Source organism: Equus asinus, chromosome 11 (genome assembly GCF_041296235.1).
Source record: "Equus asinus isolate D_3611 breed Donkey chromosome 11, EquAss-T2T_v2, whole genome shotgun sequence".
Classification (NCBI taxonomy): domain Eukaryota; kingdom Metazoa; phylum Chordata; class Mammalia; order Perissodactyla; family Equidae; genus Equus; species Equus asinus.
The window spans coordinates 26,338,616-26,359,328 of NC_091800.1; the positions used below are offsets into that span (position 1 = coordinate 26,338,616).

At 37.5% G+C, this 20,713-nt stretch overlaps 1 protein-coding gene across 5 annotated transcripts in view; it reads right to left on the reverse strand.

Annotated features, from left to right (window-relative positions):
* Positions 1–1,327: 1,327 nt before the first annotated feature.
* The window catches only part of CYSLTR2 (cysteinyl leukotriene receptor 2), a 43,196-nt gene continuing 23,810 nt past the window's right edge, over positions 1,328–20,713 (reverse strand). For 3 of the 5 annotated variants that reach the window (XM_070520653.1, XM_014838929.3, XM_070520654.1), the window contains one exon: positions 1,328–4,812. In XM_070520653.1, coding sequence (XP_070376754.1) covers positions 3,774–4,811 — 1,038 coding nt within the window. In that variant the 5' untranslated portion in view covers position 4,812 and the 3' untranslated portion in view covers positions 1,328–3,773. The remainder of the gene's footprint in view (positions 4,813–20,713) is intronic. The other 2 variants (XM_070520656.1, XM_070520655.1) reach the window with 1 other exon arrangement.

Below are 20,713 nucleotides of genomic sequence, written 5' to 3' on the forward strand. Positions count from 1 at the left end.
AACTCACAACTCCCTATTACTGCTCATCTCAAGGCCCTAGGTTGCTCTCAGTTATTCCCAGCTTTATCTTGGAAAGTTGTTGAGATTTCTATGACTTCACATTATAAACTTCTAATTTAGCTTTCATCCTTAGTCCTGGAGCCGATCTGTCCTTCCACCCTCCTCAGCTGCTGGGCCTGCTACTTAGGTCCTGACGACGCAGCGCAGGGATGCCTGGCTAGCAGACAGTTCTCTTCCCACCTCACTTGCAGTACAGAATATGTGGTCTCTGCAGGCCCCCTTTCACCTCTCTCCCCTGAGATTTCAGTGGGTTTAAGCCCAGCCAGGTGTAGACTCTGTTGACTCTCATTTGGTGGGAGCAATCCCTTTTTCCTTGGTTTAGTGTAGGAGCCGGTGTGTAATCTGAGTAGGTCCCATCGAAAGGAAGCCCATGACTTTTGTTAGATGACTTAGGCAGGAAATACCTTTTCTTCTCCTGGATACAAGCAGGGAAGCATGTCGCCTCAGGCTACTTGCAATCAGCCTGTTCCTACAATGAGATTCAGCTCTGGAACCAAGCCAGTAGCCGGAGAAGAAGGCTCATAGAGAAGCCCTGGTTGAATAGGACCTGAAGTCTGACCTCCGTTTGTATGTTTTAGTTACATGAGATGGTTATTATGTAAGACAGTTGGAGCTGCATTTCCTGTTACTTGCAACTAAAAACATCCTGACATACCAAACCACCTCTGACGCCAGGAAGTGACTCCCCTCACCCCAAGAGAAGACTCCCCTCCCACGGCAGGTCTGGGTGGATGTCCCTCAGGGGCCCAAATCCAAGTCTAGTCCTTCCCTGCTTTCTTTCTCCTGTCAGGGTTCAATTTCCACCTCTGGTGGCCTTTCTTGTCATCATTTGTTTTTTTTTTCCAAAGATTGGCACCTGAGCTAACAACCGTTGCCAATCTTTTCTTTTCTTTTTTCTGCTTTTTCTCTCCCCGAATTCCCCCAGTATATAGTTGTATATTTGTCGGTCCTTCTACCTGTGGCATGTGGGACGCCGCCCCAACGTGGCCTGATGAGCAGTGCCATGTCTGAGCCCAGGATCCAAACCGGTCAAACCCTGGGCCACCAAAGCAGAGTGTGTGAACTTAACCACTTGGCCATGGGGCCAGGCCCCTGTCATGTTTTTTTTTTTTTTTAATTCAGAATTAATTTAAATTTTAAAATTCCATTTTAACTTAATTTTTATTTCAGCAAAACATAGTCACAAGACAGTTAAAGAGTTCTTCAAAGGAAAAGAGAAGTCCCCACCCTCTCCTCCCACCTCCAGCTTCTCTCCGGAGGCAATCTCTGTCAATTCTTTTCACAGTTTCTTCTGGTCTTTAGCTCTTATTGCTAAATAACATTTTTTATACAGCTATTTATCATTCTCTAGCTTTAGTTATTGTGTGTTTTCTGTGAGGAAAGATAGGGACTTATGGTTCTTACACATCCCCCCACCACATACACATCCTCTCCCCTCATTTCTCAAAAAAAGTTATATTACAGTGTTTTGCTATTTACATTATTCTCTACGTAAATATTATTCACAGTTGAGCCTTGTAGTGTACTATGGTTATATTTCCTCTCTTATACAACAGTTTCTTTTTACCTAGCATTTAAGAATTGCATTATCCATTTTTTTTTTTTTTTTGCTTATTTCTCTGTGTATTTATCACTAGCTCATCCCAAGCTCTCCAATGTGTGCAAATCAATTGGTTTCTTGCTTTTTTACAGCATACCAACACCCTGGGAATTCTCTTCATGTTTCTCCCATGTTGGATTCCTTGCTTCCTAAACGCCATGATTTCCTTTATCTTGGCTTAATCTCTTCTTTTGGAGGAGAACATCCTCCAGGAACTTTCTGAGAAGAAGTGAAAGGGTGATAAAGATGTTGAGAACTTTCACACCGAAATGTTTCTATCTACCCTGTCATTTATTTGTTGGTGCTTTTCATGTTCGGGCCTTTCCCTCCAATGTGGAGTCGTCATCAGCTGTTGATAATTAAGAGAGGTTCTAGCAGGTGGATTAGCTGCCCTCTGCGAGTGGAAGGGGTTAGTTGCCTTGGAGGCTTCCCCGTCAGGTAGGTGTTGGGCAGGCACCCAGCTTTTGTGCTGGGGAATCCCCAACGGCCTCTATCTGTGGGTCTTTTTTCTTGGGTTGGCAGATCCCCCAGAGGAAGGTCCTGCAGGCTCTGAGTCTGTCTGTCAGCTTTCTGGAGCCAAGTAAGGGAAGAGCACTGGAGTCTTTGTTTACTGGGAAGACTTTCACTTAGTCCCTCTCCAGGTTCAGAACACCACCTTCCTCCCACCCTCCACTGTGCCTGGGGTCAGCAACTCCACAGAGAAAACCTCAGTCTTCTAATGAGAGTGAGGAGGGGTGGGTTGCTGGTGGAGGAAAGGAGCTCTCACTCAGACTCTCAACCAATCTTCCTGGAAGTTTGCAGGGGGAGTGGTGGGAACAGCACCCAGTCAACGCTTCTGCACAGAGGTTTTAAAACTCTTACGAGATGTGTGAACTTGAACAAGTTTCTTAATTTCTCCAAACTTCAGTTTCTTCATCTGTAAAATGGAAACAGGGCTTTGGTGTGAGGGTGAAATGGGATTAATGAATGTAAAGTGCCTGGCCGAGTCTGCCCAGCATGCAGAGGCACTCAGTTGTTGCAGTACAGTGGTCAACGTGGTAGTAGTTGGTAGTGTCCTTAGTATCCTTAGCTTTGTTTCAGTGGACAGAAATGACCTCCCTCCCATTATCCAGTGCTATTCTCCACTCTCTCAAAAAAAGAAGGCAGCACCGCCCTACTCATGTTCCACCAAATTGTTAATAGAATTTCAGGGGTACAACAACCTTTGCAGCTTGCTCTCCACCACACCCTCTCACTGAGTGCCCAACTAACTCTTAGAGCCACCTCCTTTATTCTAGCTGCCATCCCAATGGATTAATGGGCAGGAGTGAAAACTGCAGTGAAGTCAGTCCAAACCCAAATCTCAAGAGTAAAATTGGTCCTTCCTCTCCCCTGTTCCACACACAATCACTCCATCCCCTAGAGCAATGCCCCAGATCCTCCTCCTACTCTTCCTCTCCTTCCTAAGCCCCAGGAAGAGAGAGGCAAAGGGAACATTCTTGCCTTCAATGTGCTAGAGCCCCTCTCCCAGCGTGAAATGAAATTCATTCTCCTCTCTACTTCTCACCAGCTCTCTCTTGCCCCAGTTCTTCTCTCCCTTTCTCTCTCACTGTTCTTGTTTGGGATCTTGACTCTGCTTTGTTAGAGGGTAGCCTTCTTCTTCACAGTCAAAATCTTTCCTCTGAATTCTTAGGATGCTTTTCTTATCTGCTCTGGGACCTCCCATAGCTTTGTTAATTGATTATATCTCCAGGGATTGAAGAGGGAAGAGGAACTTGAGCAACTGGGGAAGTTGGGGTTGTCTTAAAGTTAAGAATTTAGAATGCCTGGTGGACCAGAAATCTGGTACAGTATCTGATGAAAAGTAGCACCCACTGTGCCTGGCATTTTTTCCAAGTCTGACAGATTGCAAGAGTCTAGTAGGAATTTTTCCTTTTCATTCCTCATTTAGACTCAACCACTGAAAATACACCTAATGAAATTTTTGAAGTAGGTCTTATTAACAAAAATCATGGTCAAGTAAATGTTGAGAATTGACCTTTGTTAGGAATGGTTTAAATACAAGGTATTTGGAGACTATGTGTGAATGAAGGTGGACACAAGGATACGAGAATGGGCCTCACCTAGTAACCCCTTACACTCTTGTTTCCTTTTTCAACCTTACACAGACAGGAAAGCTGCACTTTATCTTCTGCAGATGACCTTTTCTGACTGCAGACCTTAGTCTGTCCTTAAAATTTTCCCCAGCAAAGTAATAGAGCAAAGGGTTGAAGCAGCTGTTGGTTGCTGCTAAGGCCAGTGTGATGACCACAGCTTTATGTAGCCAGTCTATGCATGTACCCACCTCCCACATGACCAGGTGGAGGGTTCTCAGTACGTGATAGGGCAGGAAGCACAGGAGAAAGGTGACTAAGGCAATGATGATGGTGGTTAGTGCCTTCCTGTGAGAAACCCGCAGCCCTGTTTCCGGGACTTTCACCATTAACAGGGCTCGAATGATCAGCAGGTAACAGATGCTGAGTGTGCAGAATGGCAGCAGGAAGCCCACCACCAAGGCGAGGTAGTTCATGGCCTGTAGTTTAATGACTTTATTCAGATTCAGCTCTAAGCATAATGTGACATTACCGTCTTGCTCAGAGCCATTCTTCAGAAGTACTGCTGACGAAGCCATAATAAAGATCCATATGATCCCACATAGAATCCAGGCACTTCTGATGCTGGTGACATGGAGGAGCCGGAAGGGGTGAACAGTTGCCAGGAAACGCACAACACTCAGCACAGTCAGGAAATAGATGCTGCTGTACATGTTGACATATAGGGAATAAGACATAATTCTGCAGGCCAGGTCCCCAAACATCCAATTGGAGCCTCTGAGGTAATAGTCAGCCCTGAAAGGCAGTGTGCTTGTGAACAAGAGATCTGAAATGGCCAGGTTTAGCATGAAAACATTCACAGATGTGCATTTCTTATAAGGCTGCAGGAAAACATATATGGAAAAGCCATTTCCCAAGGCTCCCCAGACAAATATTATCAGGTATATGATGGGGTAAAATTCTCTCTTGAAGTTTTCAATTGTGCAGTTCCTGTGGCTGTCATTACTGCTGAAGGTGCCATTGGGTTCTGTTTCTGATGAGGAGACAGATGGAACTGAGGACATAAGTTTTCTTTCCATACTAGATTAAAAAGAAACAGACACAAAAAGTTACTTCCTGCTTACCACTTATGTGTTTCCAGGTTTTAATGAAACAGAGAGAAATATTAGTTTTTCTTTGAAACTTGAGTCAAAAATATTGGCTAGGTCATTACTATATGCTCCATTACATTTCATGATAAATTTCTAAAATGCAGAATAAACATTAATTTATTTGGTGAAGCTAAAACCTCAAATTTAGGGAACTGTTAGCCTGGTGCCCATGTCGACATGAGTGCCCTGCGACAGTGCAGTCTAAATCTAGTGGACGGCAGATTTCTCATCAAAGTCTATGGAAGACAGAAGGAAGTGGCACAACATTTTTCAAATGCTGAAAGAAAAGACCTGCCAACCTAGAGTCCTATAGCTAGCAAAAATATCCTTCAGGTATGAAGGAGAAATCTAGGCAGTCTCAGATGATGGAAAACTAGGAGAATTTGTTGTCAGCAGACTGCCCTAAAAGAATGACTAAAAGAAGTTTTCTAAACAGAAAGGACTTAATAAAAGAAGGAACCTTGGAATATGAGAAAAAAAGAAAGAACATGAGGGGGCCGGCCTAGTGGCACAGCAGTTAAGTTTGCACGTTCCGCTTCTTGGTGGCCCAGGGTTTGCTGGTTAAGATCCCGGGTGTGGACATGGCACTGCTTGGCAAAAAGCCATGCTGTGGTAGGCATCCCACGTATAAAGTAGAGGAAGATGGGCATGGATGTTAGCTCAGGGCCAGTCTTCCTCAGCAAAAAGGGGGGGATTGGCAGTAGTTAGCTCAGGGCTAATCTTCCTCAGAAAAAAAAAAAAAGAAGAAAGAACATGATAAGCAAAAAACATGGGTAAATATAACAGGCTTTCCTTCTATTTTTGAGTCTAAGTTATATTTGATGATTGAAATAAAAGCTATAACACCATCTGATGTGGTTCTAAATGGATGTAAAGGAATTTTTAAAGATAATTATATTATAAATAGGGGAGTGTAAAGGAATATAAAGGAGATAAGGTTTCCACACTTCACTTGAACTGGTAAAATGATGATGCCAATAGACTGTGACAAATCATGTTTATCTAATGTAATACCTGGAGCAGTTACTCAAAAGATATACACAAAGATACACTCAAAAATACTAGAGATAAATCAAGGTGGAATTTTTAAAAAGCATTCAGGGGCTGGCCCAGTGGTGTAGTGGTTAAGTTTATGAGCTCTGCTTTGGCTGCCCAGGCTTTGTGGGTTCAGATCCAGGGCAGGGACCTACATACTGCTCATCAAGCCATGTTGAGGTAGCGTCCCACATATAAAATGGAGGAAGACTGGCACAGATGTTAGCTCAGGGACAATCTTCCTCACCACCCCCCCCCCAAAAAGTGTTCAGATAACCAACAGGAAGGCAGAAAAAGAAATAGATAATACAAACAAAGATAAAATAAAATGGCAGACATATCCCTAACAAACCAATAATTGCACTAAATATAAATAGCTTAAATATACCATTTAAAAGATAGATTGGCAGACTAGAATATAAAAAACGTATGACCCAATTGTGTGCTGTCTACAAGAAATCGCTTCAAATAACAGCACCAGCAAATTGAAAGAAAAAGGATGAAAAACATACATGCCATGAAACATTAATCAAAGGAAATCAGGAGTAGCTCTTAATATCAGCTAAACTTCAGAACAAAGAAAATTACTAGAGACCAAGAGGGACATTATATAATGATAAAAGAGTTTATCCACCAAGAAGACTTACGAATTCTAAATGTGTATGCACCAAACAACAGAGTTGCAAAATATGTGAAGTAAAGACTGATAGAATTGAATGGAGAAATAGACAAATCCACAGTTATAATTGGTAACTTCAACACCCTCTCTCAATAACTGATAGAACAAATAGACAAAAACTCAGCAAGGATATAGAAAAACTCAAAAACACCATCAACCTACAGGACTTAATTGACATTTTAGAATACTTCATCCAATAACAGCAGAATATGCATTCTTCCCAAGTGCTTACAGAACATATACCAAGAGAAACCACATCCTGGGCCATAAAACAAACTCAACAGATTTAAAAGAGTTGAAATCATACAGAGTGTGCTCTGTAACTATAATGGAATCAAATTAGAAATCAACAGCAGAAGGATAACAGGAAAATCTCCAAACACTTGGAAACTAAGCAACACAGTTCTAAATAATCCATGGGTCAAAGAGGAAATTTCAAGGGAAACCAAAAAAAATATTGAACTGAATGAAAATGAAAATACAACATATCAAAATTTGTAAGATACAGCAAAAATAGAGCTGAGAGGAAACCGTATAACACTAAATGCATACATTACAAAAGCAAAAGTCTGAAATCAATCATCTAAGCTCCCATCACAAGAAGCTAAAATAAAAGAATGAAATAAACCCAAAGCAAGCAAAAGAAAGGAGTTAATAAAGATAAAAGCAGAAATCAAAGAAATTGAAAACAGAAAAAGAGACAAAAATCAACAAAACAAAGAACTATTTCTCTGAAAAAATCAATGCAATTGACAAACTTCTAGCAAGACTGACAAAAGAAAAAATAGAGCAGACACAAATTACTATTATCAGGAATGAAACAAGGGATATCATTATGATACTGCAAACATCAAAAGGATAATAATAATAATTTGAACCATTAAGAAAATTAAATTTTTAATTTAAAATTCTTGAAAAAGAAATCTCCAGGTCCAGATGGTTTCACTGGAGAATTCTACCAAATATTTAAATAAGAATGAACACCAATTCCATACCATCTCTTCTAGAAAATATATGAGAAGGATATACATCCCAATTTATTTCATAAAGCCAGTATTACCCTGATATCAAAACCAGACAAAGACAGTCTAAAACAAAACAAAAGACTACTGACCAGTATCTCTTATGAATATAGATGCAAAAATCTCTCAGTAAAATAGCAGCAAACAGAATTTAGCAATAAACAAAAAGAACTATACACCATGACTAAGTATACACCATGGATTCAAGGCTGGTTCAATATTTTAAAAAGTCAATGTAATTCACATAAACAGGCTAAGGAAGAAAACTCACACAATCATATCAATCAATGTAGAAAAAGCATTTGACAAAATCCAACATCCATTCATGATCAAAACTCTCAGAAACAGAGGAGTAGAGAGGGACTGCCTCAGCTTGATAAAAATCATCTACAAAAAGCTGACAGCTAACATACTTAGTGGTGAAGGACTGAATGCCGTCCCCCTAAAATTTGGAACAATGAAAGCATGTCTACTCTCACTGCTCTTATTCAACATAGTGCTGTAAGTCTGAGCCAGTGAAATAAGGCAAGGAAGGAAATAAACATCACATGGATCAGAAAGGAAGAAATAAAACACTCTCTGTCTGCAGATGACAATTGTCTACGTAGAACATCTCAAGGAATGTACAAAGAAAAAGTCATAGAAGTAACAAGTGAATTCATCAAAGTCACAGGATACAAGATAAATATACAAAAATCAACTGTGTTTCTATATACTAGCAATGAACATATGGACACACTGAAACTAAAAATACAGTACCATTTTGCAGCCATTCAAAAATAAAATAAAACGCGTAAGTGTAACTCTAACAAGACACACATAGGATTTATATGCTGAAAACTACAAAATGCTGATGAAAGAAATCAAAGTTCTAAATAAATGGAGACACATACCATGTTCTTGGATTGGAAGGCTCAACAGAATAAAGAAGTCAGTTCTCTCCAAATTGATATACAGGATTAATGGAATTCCTAATAAAATCCTTGTAAGACTTTTTTGTAAATATAGACAAGATTATTTTAAAATTTATGTGGAAAGACAAAGGAACTAGAATAGCTAAAACATTTTGGAAAAGAAGAATAAAGTGGGAAGACTCAATCTACCCAATTTCAAAACTTAATTTTATAGCTAAAGTGATCAAGACTGTGTGGTATTAAAGGGATAGGCATGTAAATCAATGGAACAAAACAGAGAACCTAGAAACAGACTCACATAAATACACCCAACTAATTTTTGACAAAGGTACAAAAATGATTCAATGGAGGAACGATAGTCTTTTTTGGAGGTGCTGGAACAATTGGATATCCATGGCAAAAGAAAAAATCTTGGCCTAAACCTCACATCTTATACAAAAATGAACTAAATCGGATCATGGACTGATGGAAAATGTAAAACTATAAAAAATTCAGAAAAAAAAGCATAGGAGAAAATCTTTGGGATCCAGGACTAGGCAGAGAGTTCTTAGATTTAAGATAAAAAACACAATCCATAAAAAGAAAAATTGATAAACAGGACTTCATCAAGATGAAAAACTTGTTCTGTAAAAGGCCCGTTAAGAGGGTGAAAAGATAGCTACAGACTGGAAGAGAATATTTGCAAACCACGTATTTGACAAAGGACTGGTATCTAGAATATATAAAGAACTCTCAAAACTCAACAGTTAAAAACAAACAAGAAATTCCGTTAGAAAATTGGCAAAAGACATAAACAGATATTTCAGAAATAACAAATAAGTACACGAAAAGTTGTTCAACAGCATTAGCCATTAGGGAAATGCAAACTATAACTACAATGAGATATCACTACACACCTATCAGAATGCCTAAAATAAAAAATAGTGACAACACCAAATACAGAGAAATCAGATCACTCACATTGCTGGAGAGAACGCAAAATGATGCGCTTATTTTGGAAAACAATTTGGCAGTTTCTTGGAAAATCAAACATGCAATCATCATTCTATCCAGTAACTGTTTATCCCAGGGAAGTGAAAACTTATACAAGGATATTTATAGCAGCTTTATTTACAGTAGAAATGTGGAAACAAGCCAGATGTCTTTCAATGATAAATAAACTATGTTTACTTGATGAAAAGGAGAGAACCATTGATACCTGAAATAACTAAGATAAGACTCCAGGGAATTATGCAATGTGAAAAAAAGAGTTAATCTCAAAAGATTATATTCAGTATGATTCCATTTATATAATGTCCTTAAGATGACAAAATTACAGAAATGGAGAACATAGATTAGCAGTTGTCAGGGATTAAGAAGGTACTGAGGATGGGAGGGAAGTGGATGTGGCTATAAAAGGGTGGCTTGAGGAATCCTTGTGATAGAAATGATCTGTATTGGGGCCGGCCCAGTGGTGCAGTGGTTAAGTTCACGCACTCCGCTTTGGTGGCCCAGGGTTCGCCAGTTCCGATTCCAGGTGCAGACACGGCACCACTTATCAAGCCATGCTGTGGCAGCCTTCCCGCATATAAAGTAGAGGAAGACGGGCACGGATGTTACCTCAAGGCCTATTTTTCTTAGCAAAAAGAGGATGATTGGCAGCAGATGTTAAATCAGGGCTAATCTTCCTTAAAAAATAAAAAAGAAAGAAATGCTCTGTATCATAACTGTATCAATGTCAATATCTTGGTTGTAATATTATCCTAGAGTTTTGCAAGATGTTACCATTGGGAGAAAGGAGACAAAGGATTTCTCTATTATTTCTTGAAAACTGCATGAGAATCTCTATCTCAAAATGAAAAGTTTAATTTAAAAAAAATGTGGTTTCAGCAGCATACCCTAGCATAACTGCAGAATTCTATCTAGAAAGAACTACTCAATAATTCTTGTGTTTAGGGCCTTTTTTGTCATTGTTGTGAAAGATCCCCTTCCCCACAAACAGCATTCCTCCCCAACCTGTGCACACCGTACCGTACGCCTGGAGAGATGATCCAAAGGAAGATGGTAGAAGGCTCTCAGAAGCCTTGTTGCAATGAGTAATAAAACCAACTTGGTCCATTACAAGTGTGTTTCTGGTGATCTTTGGCTGGGGGACGCTGACAAAAATGGAGTTTCGTGTGAACTCTTTGCTGCCTTCAACAAGTATCTCAACTCAGTAATAGCGCACACATCTGAGACCCCTGTTCGTGGCTGGAGATAAGTTCACACTGAACTGAGCTCCCATACTTTGCTGAAAACCTTCAGCTGCTGTTTATTTTGTTTTCCTAGGAATAAGTCCTCTGAGACATTTTAGTTACTGATCAGATTTGTAAATCTGTAAATTGCAACAATCGTTTTCTAGCTTTCTAAGACCCATTCCATGGTCTGTCTGTCTTGAATGTTGTTTGTCTATAAGAGGAAAAGTCTGTAAGGAAAGGACAAGCAAAGGCCTCATAAGTCCATGCTCCAGCTGCCCCACGGGCTGAGAGTTTAGAAGGACTGGCATTCTTTGAACAAATTTTGTCCTTTGGATAAACTTTGTGGCAGGTCATCATTTCAAGACTTGGAAGGGCTTTTTGTCTTATCTTTGTGACCTTGAGAACTGCTTTGTTTAGATTTTTAAGCCCTAATTGGAAACAATTTCCTTTGCCCAAATTCCAAAAACAGAAGTCCAGATAAGTACCATCTTTACACCTCTGAACCTCAACCTAAGACTACTCCTCTTCCAGGCCCAAGAACTGTTTCCTTCAGCTTTTCTCATGGTAACACAAATGTGCCTGCTTATCTCTGTTACTTGCACAACTTCACCAGGGAAAATTTGGAATTGAAATGGCCACTTTGGGGGCCAGCCCAGTGGCATAGTGGTTAAGTTCAGGTGCTCCACTTTGGCAGCCTGGGGTTCATGGGTTTGGATCCCAGGCATGGACCCACACATCAAGCCATGCTGTGGCAGCATCCCACGTACAAAATAGAGGAAGATTGGCATAGATGTTAGCTCAGTGACAATTTTCCTCAAGCAAAAAGAGGAAGATTGACAACAGATGTTAGCTCAGGGCCAACCTTCATCACAAGGAAGGAAGGAAGGAAGAAAGAAAGAAAGAAAAGAAATGGCCACTTTGGAGAACTTTTGACAATAAACAAGATTGTTTACTTAAGAGGCACTTTAGAACAAAAAGTGGAGAAAGCTTCAAGAAGAGATTGTCTACGAAACTAGAAGGACCTACAACTAGAATATACAACTGTACACTGGGGGGCTTTGGGGAGAAGAAGAAGGAAAAAAAAAAAAGAAAAGACTGTTGAAAAGAGAGATCCTTTCCTTTAATGTTGGAGATCGTCCCCTTGTTTGTTTCCATACTTCAAGGTTAATTAAGTGCTGGCTTTTAAATCAGACATTGATAAAATTACCAAGGATTTAAAACAATTTGGATGTCACTCTTTTTTGTGTACATATATTTCAAAATCTGTTTTTCTATATACAAACTTTATATCCTCTCTTTTCAGAGGGAACATAAACATCCTTTTCAGTGTTGATGTCACATTCATCTGAAGCAGGCTCCATTTTCTTTTTTTTTTCAATTCCTTTTCCTTTCTTTTTTCTTTTCTTAGGAAATTACTGATTACCTGATCAAAAGAGTCATTCACTTTTCATGTACACATTCTAGGAATATCTAGTCCAGATGAACAGTCAAAATGTCTGAAATAAAAATTTATTAAAATATGTTTCTGTTTGTGAACACTAAAAGTATATTTGCATAACAGCCCTTACTATTTCAGTTATGAGAAAAGAAGAAAGGGTATTATCTTCAGGTTAAAAGAAGATAACATTTTCGGCATGATTCAGAGTCTTTAACAAACTAGTATAATATAAAAACAATTGTCAGCACAATATTTTGATTTGTACAAAGCCAGGGTTAAATTTCTTTTGATTAAACTGAATGTCCTACATCAGTTTTATGAGTCAAGAAAGATTCCACTATTTCTATAATGTGTAAAATTTAAAATTATACATATAAAATTGTATTCAACTAAAATGAGTGATAATAATGCATGCCTTTTTAAAGTTTTAATTTTATAAAATTCTTACATTGCTACAAATCATAAGGATTTAATGTGTTAATTAAAATATAATTTTATGACCTTTAACTAACTTTAAGACCTTAGGCAAATGATTAAGTTAATCAACAAATTCTCTTTGGATGCCTAAATAATTTCTAAATAAGAAAAAGATACAAAAGACTTGTCAATATAATTTTTACCTTATTTCTTAGAATGGCAATAGATGAACGAAACAATCAAACAGCTTTGAATTATATCTTATGTTTATATATCAAAGTTATTTAAATTATATGAAATAAATGCTAGTAGACAGAAAAGTATCTAAATAATTCTTTCTTTCCTCTATTCTAACTTTTTTTATGCCTGAAGAAAAGGAAAGTTGATTACTTTGGTTAAAGATGATAATTAATATAAATGGTTAATACAGAGAAATCCCAATATGCATACAAGATAATGAATATGCTTTTCTGTTTGTTTATTAGGAAAGCTGAAACAGTTTATTCCAAGAGTAAATTTAATATGATATATATGTTATTTTATTTAGTAGATTTAATTTTTTTTTAAAGACTTTATTTTTTTCCTTTTTCTCCCCAAAGCCCCCTAGTACATAGTTGTATATTCTTCATTGTGGGTCCTTCTAGTTGTGGCATGTGGGACGCTGCCTCAGCGTGGTTTGATGAGCAGTGCCATGTCCGCGCCCAGGATTCGAACCAACGAAACACTGGGCTGCCTGCAGCGGACCGCGCGAACTTAATCACTCGGCCACGGGGCCAGCCCCGATTAGTAGATTTAATTTTAAAGCTAGAGTTAAATACTTTAAATTTATTGTATGTTTGTATGTTTGCATGTTTGTGAAGGCCTAAATGCATACACATAAGGGCATGTTAATAAATCCTTACTGCAGATTGTTGCATGAATAATGCACAAAAAGAGTAAAATTAGAATTTGAGTCTTTTTAATATAAAATAACTAGGTTATTTTATGTTCATATTAGTAAATATTTCTGGTTGTCAATAAAGGATTTGGTTAACTTTCAGTGCTTTGGACATACTTTTAAATCATTTTTGAAAAGATTCCTTTCTTTAAAAAAAAGTTAAGTTCCTAATAACTATTGTTAGTTGCTATGTGTTTTTAAAATTGTGCTTGCAATCATTTCTTGACTCTTGATACTTATGACTTATGTCTGGTTTCCTCAGACAACTATTCTTGATTCTTCCTTTCCCAAATTTGGGCCCCAAATTCAGAACAATGAAGCTATTAATACAGCTTTTTGTGCCTAAAGGGTCTTTAGGTTTACTGCAATGGCCAATAGGTAATGGAGGATTTGTTCCTTCATTCTCTTAAAGGAAAGACAATGGGAATAATTAGATTTCTAAAAAAATCCTTTGAATTTTAATTAATTTAAAATTATTATGAGAGCTCTTTTGTTTACCAAACGTAGTAATAAAAAACTAATGAATTGAAAAGAAAGTTGACTTTCCTCAGTTAATACACTTAAGTAAAATATACTAATATAAATATCTTTCAAGGATTACCTACTTTTTAAGTCAAAAGAAGTATGCTTATGTTTAAATACAAAGATTACTATAGTAATTGAATATCAAAAGATTTTTTTTCTAGGAATCCAGATTTACAAAACCTTTTTCCTTTTTTGTCATGACAAGTCTGAACCAGCACTGGGGGTTCTGACTCAATTATATGGGAATCATCAGAGACCAACCTTTTATTTCAGTCTTTCGTTAGATCCAGTGGCCATGGCAGAACCGTCTTGTCTAAGAGCTATGTCAGCTGCAGCAAGGCTTACAGAAGCCTTAAGTCAACTTAGTCGACTTAGTTCTAGGGTCTCCGCTAAACTTAATAGTTTCCCTGCTGTACAGACTCTCTTCATTGATAGAAATAACTCAAGACTTTTCAGCTGATCACCTAGCCTCCTATACAATTCTGTTGATTTCCCTTCAAAGATCACCACCCATCGCTGTAACACTAAACCTAGCTACCCGCCTTCCCTCATCTGGAGAAAAAGAAGACCATGATTGGTTATCTTGGTTAGGAAACTATCCATACCTTTTATGGACCTTCTAGATTCTTCCTTGGATACCCCTGATTTAATTTTGTTTGTTGGTTGGCTCATACTTAAAAAGAAAAATGAAGAACTGGCAAGCAGGCGATGCTATCACTGACTTGAATTTACTCTTGAAATATAAGCTTAACCTCAAAATAAAGTAAGTTCAGATGGCTAAATTAATTGCCTTTACCCAGACCTGCCAACTGATAAAAGATAAAAGATATTTATACTGATAGAAGGTATATGATCTTGCATTTGTCCATGAGTTTAAAATGCTTTAGAAATAGAGATATCCTGACACCACGAGAATCCCTATAAAACAGACGGTGAATTAAAGAAACTTGAGATGTGCTATTACCTAAGGAGAGAGCCATAATAAAAGTAGAGTTTAGCAAAACTGCTTTATGATATTACCTACAATAGCGGAGAGAAACTGGCGATGATGTTAAACCAACATTGGTGGGATCATTTTAAAGCTATTGCTAAAGGATGTCCCAATGCATGACCTCCCTGCCATCAACATAATCCTAGCAAGACTGAGAAGGTAGAACATGGATGGGCAGAGCCTCGAGGCTCCTTTGAACATCTCCAAAAGGTCTATGAATAGGTTCTGGTTATTGCTTATTCTCAGAGCATGTTAAGGCATTTCTTTGCTGGAGAGCTCTGACTGCAATGGTGGGAAAAAAACATTGCTTAATTTTGTAATCCCAGCTTGTCTCTTCAATAATAAAGACACACATTTCACCGATACAGTCCATAAAGAACTGAAAGCTTTTACCTTTGACTTAGAAACATCACTGTCCTTACTCACAGACAACAAAAGTAATAAGAACTAACGGAGTTTTGAAACCCTCAAACTTCTAATGGCCATAGTATTTCCATTGGCCTTGATGGTGGGCAATAAGATCAATCTCCTCTAGGACCCACTAATTATCTCCTTCTGAATAAATAACAGGCTGCCTTATGCATTTGGGAATTACTTCCTGTCCTTGATACTGCAATCTAATATGATGACTGCAGGAAAGTTGCATTTCCAAAAGCTGCCTCCAAAGCAGCTTCTGTGTGATCTGAAATCTAGATATTGATCTCCTGGAAAAGGCATAAGAGAAAAACTTCTCTTGAACCTTGATGGAAAGAATCTTGGTACCGTCAACTGACATGGCATGAAGATTGCAATATATATATATTTTTATTGAGGTCATAATAGTTTATAACATGAAATTTCAGTTGTACATTATGATTTATCAGTCACCATATAAATGCACCCCTTAATCCTTTGTGCCCACCCCACAAACCCCTTCCCCCTGGTAATCACTAAACTGTTCTCTTTGCCCATGTCATTGTCTATCTTCCACATTTGAGTGAAATCATATAGTGTTTGTCTTTCTGTGTCTGGCTTATTTTGCTTAACATCATACCCTCAAGGTTCCATCCATGTTGTTACAAATGGGATGGTTTTGTCTTTTTATGGCTGACTAGTATTCCATTGTGTATATATATATATATATATATATATATATATATATATATATCACATCTTCTTTATCCAATCATTGGTCGGTGGGCACTTTGGTTGCTTCTACATCTTGGCTATTGTGAATAATGCTGCCATGAACATAGGGGTGCATAAGTCTCTTTGAATTGTTGATTTCAAGCTCTTTGGATAAATACCCAGTAGTGGGATAGCTGGGTCATAAGGTATTTCTATTTTTATTTTTTTGAGAAATCTCCATACTGTTTTCCATAGCAGCTGCACCAGCTTGCACTCCCACCAGCAGAGTATGAGGGTACCCTTTTCTCCACAACCTCTCCAGCATTTGCTATTTTTTGTCTTGGTGATTATAGACATTCTAATGGGTATAAGGTGATATCTAAGCGTAGTTTTGATTTGCATTTCCCTGATGATTAGCGATGTTGAACATCTTTTCATGTGCTTAATGGCCATCTGTGTATCTTCTTTGGAAAAACGTCTGTTCATATCCTCTGCCCATTTTTTAATCAGGTTGGTTATTTTTTTCTTGTTCAGTTGTGTGAGTTCTTTTTATACTATGGAGATTAACTCCTTTTTGGATATATGATTTGCAAATATTTTCTCCCAGTCAGTGGGTTGTCTTTTTGTTTTGTTCCTGGTTTCTTTTGCCTTGCAGAAGCTCTTTAGTGTGATGAAGTCCCACTTGTTTATTTTTCTTTTGTTTCCCTTGTCCGAGTAGACATGGCATTCAAAAAGATCCTTTTAAGGCTGATGTTGAAGAGTGTACTGCCTATATTTTCTTATGGGAGTTTTATGGTTTCAGGTCTTACCTTCAAGTCTTTGATCCATTTTGAGTTAATTTTTGTGTACGGCTAAAGATAATGGTCTACTTTCATTCTTTTGTGTATGGCTGTCCAGTTTTCCCAACATCATTTATTGAAGAGACTTCCCTTTCTCCATTGTATGTTCTTAGCTCCTTTGTCGAAGGTTAGCTGTCCGTAGATGTGTGGTTTTATTTCTGGACTTTCAGTTCTGTTCCATTGATCTGTGTGCCTGTTTTTGTACCAGTACCCTGCTGTTTCGATTACTATTGCTTTGTAGTACATTTTGAAGTTGGGGATTGTGATGCCTCCAGCTTTGTTCTTTTTTCTCAGGATTGCTTTGGCTATTTGGGGGTCTTTTGCTGTCCCAAAGGAATTTTAGGGTTCTTTGTTCTATTTCCATGAAGAATGTCATTGGGATTCTGATCAGGATTGCATTGAATCTGTAGATTGCTTTAGGTAGTGTGGACATTTTCACTACGCTTATTCTTCCTATCTGTGAGCATGGAATATCTTTCCATTTCTTTACGTCGTCGTTGATTTCTTTGAATACTGTTTTATAATTTTCATTGTGCAGGTCTTTCACCTTCTTGGTTAAATTTATTCCTAGATATTTTGTTCTTTTCATTGCAATTGTAAATGGGATTGTATTCTTGAGTTTTCTTTCCATTAGTTCATTATTAGAGTATAGAAATGCAATTGATTTTTGTAAGTTGATTTTTTACCCTGCAACTTTGCTGTAGTTGTTGATTATTTCTAATAGTTTTTCCATGGATTCTTTAGGGTTTTCTATATATAAAATTACGTTGTCTGCAAACAGTGAGAATTTCACTTCTTCATTGTTTATTTAAATTTCTTTTATTTCATTTTCTTGCCTAATTACTCTAGCCAAAACCTCCAGTACTACGGTAAATAAGAGTGATGAGAGTGGCCACACTTATCTTGTTGTCTTGTTCCTGTTCTCAGAGGGATGGCTTTCAGTTTTTCCCCATTGAGTATGATGTTGTGTTTGTTAAGTATGGCCTTTATTATGTTGAGGTACTTTCCTTCTATATCCATTTTATTGAGAGTTTTTATCATAAACGGATGTTGGATCTTGTCAAATGATTTATCTGCATCTATTGCTCTATTGAGATGATCCTGTGGTTTTTATTCCTTATTTTGTTAATGTGATGTATCACATTGATTGATTTGTGGATGTTGAACCATCCCCGTGTCCCTGGTATAAATCCCACTTGATCATGGTGTATGATCTTTTTAATGTATTGCTCTATTCAGTTTGCCAATATTTTGTTGAGGATTTTTGCATCTATGTTCATCAGCAATATTATCCTGTAACTTTCCTTCTTTGTGTTGTCCTTGTCTGACTTTGGTATCAGGGTGATGTTGGCTTTGTAGAATGTGTTAGGAAGTGTTCCAGCTTCCTCAGTTTTTCGAAATAGTTTGAGGGGGATAGGTAGAATTCTCCAGGGAAGCCATCTGATCCTGGACTTTTATTTTTGGGGGAGGTTTTTGATTACTGTTTCAATCTGTTTACTTGTGATTGGTCTATTCAGATTCTATATTTTTTCTTTGTTCACTTTCTGTAGATTGTATGACCTAAAAATTTAGCCATTTCTTCTAGATTGTCCAATTTTTTGGCATATAGTTTTTCATAGCATTTTCTTACAAGCCTTTGTATTTCTATGGAATCTATTGTAATTTCTCCTCTTTCATTTCTGAATTTATTTATTTGAGCCTTCTCTATTTTTTTCTTAGTGAGTCTGGCTAAGAGTTTGTCAATTTTGTTTATCACCTCTTTGTTTCATTGATCCTTTATACTGTTTCTTTGGTTTCAATTTCATTTATTTCTGCTCTAATTTTTATTATTTTCCTCCTTCTGCTGACTTTGGGCTTTGTTTGTTCTTCTTTTTCTAATTCTGTTATGTGTAGTTTAAGATTGCTTATTTGAGATTTTTCTTGTTTGTTAAGGTGGGCCTGTATTGCTATGAATTTCCCTCTTAGGACTGCTTTTGCTGCATCACATATGCATTGGTATGGTGTATTTTCATTTTCATTTGTCTCCAGATATTTTTTAATTTCTCCTTTAATTTCTTCAATGATCCATTGGCTGTTCAGTAGCATGTTGTTTAGTCTCCATATCTTTGCCATTTTACAGCTTTTTTCTTGTAGCTGATTTGTAGTTTCATAGCATTATGGTTGGTAAAGATGCTTGATAGGATTTCAATCTTGTTAAATTTATTAAGGCTTGCCTTTTTTCCCAACATGTGGTCTATCTTTGAGAATATTCTGTGTGCACTTGAGAAGAATGTGTATTCTGCTGTTTTGAGATGAATTGTTCTATATATATTGATTAAGTCCATCTGGTCTTGTTTTTTGTTCAAATCCACTATTTCCTTGTTGACTTTCTGTCTGGATGATCTATCCATTGATGTAAGTGGGGTGTTAAGGTCCTCTACTATTATTGTGGTGTTGTTAATATCTCCTTTCAGGTTTGTTAATAGTTGCTTTATGTACTTTGGTGTTCCTGTGTTGGGTGCATATATATTTAGAAGTGTTATATTTTCTTGGTGGAGTGTCCCTTTATCATTATGTACTGCCCCTCTTCTTCTCTCATTCCCTGTTTTATCTTGAAGTCTACTTTGTCTGATATAAGTATGGCAACACCTGCTTTCTTTCATTTGTCATTAGCCTGGAGGATCTTCTCCCATCCCTTCACTCTGAGCCTGTGTTTGTCTTTAGAGCTGAGATGTGTTTCCTGGAGGTGGTATACTATTGGGTCTTGTTTTTGAATCCATCCCGCCACTCTGTGTCTTTTGTTTGGAGAATTCAATCTATTTACATTTAGAGTGATTATTGATATATGAGGGCTTAATGCTGCCATGTTATTGCTTGTTTTCCAGTTCTTCTGCATTTCCTTTGTTTCTCCTCCCACGAATTTCAGACTACCAATTCAGTTTGGTAGTTTTCTATCATGATTTTCTTAGTTTTCTCTTTATTCATCATTTGTATGTCAGTTCTGATTATTTGTTTAGTGGTTACCATTAGGTTTGTATAAAAAAAATCTTGTAGATGAGATAGTCCATTTTCTGATAGCCTCTTATTTCCTTGTACTAAGCCAATTCCATCCCTTTTCTCTTCCCCTTCTAAGTTATTATCAAAACTTATTCCATCTTGTGTTGTGAGTTTGTGGTTAAAATGACAAGATTATATATATTTTTGGTGTTTTCCTTCCCTTTATCTTTAATGTTGTAATTAAGTATTTGCTAACTTGTTCTGATAGACAGCTGCAATTTTCTGATTTTGCCTACCTGTTTATCTCCTTTCTTAAGGTTATGTAACCCCTTTCTTCCCCTCCCCCCCATAGGTATGAGGGCCTTCTTGGTAATTTCTTGTGGGGGGCTCTTGTGGTGATGAACTCCCTTAGCTTTTGCTTATCTGGGAAAGTTTTTATTTCTCCAGCATACCTGAAGGATATTTTCACTGGATAGAGTATTCTTGGCTGAAAGTTTTTGTTTTTCATAATTTTGAATGTATCATTCCACTCTCTCCTAGTCTGTAAAGTTTCTGCTGAGAAATCCACTGAAAGCCTGATAGGGGTTCTTTTGTGAGCTATTTTCTTCTGCCTTGCTGCTCTTAATATTTTTTCTTTGTCATTTACTTTTGCCAGATTTACTACTATATGCTTTGGAGGTCCTTTTACATTGATCTAGTTAGGAGATGTATTGGCTTCTTTCACTTGTATTTCC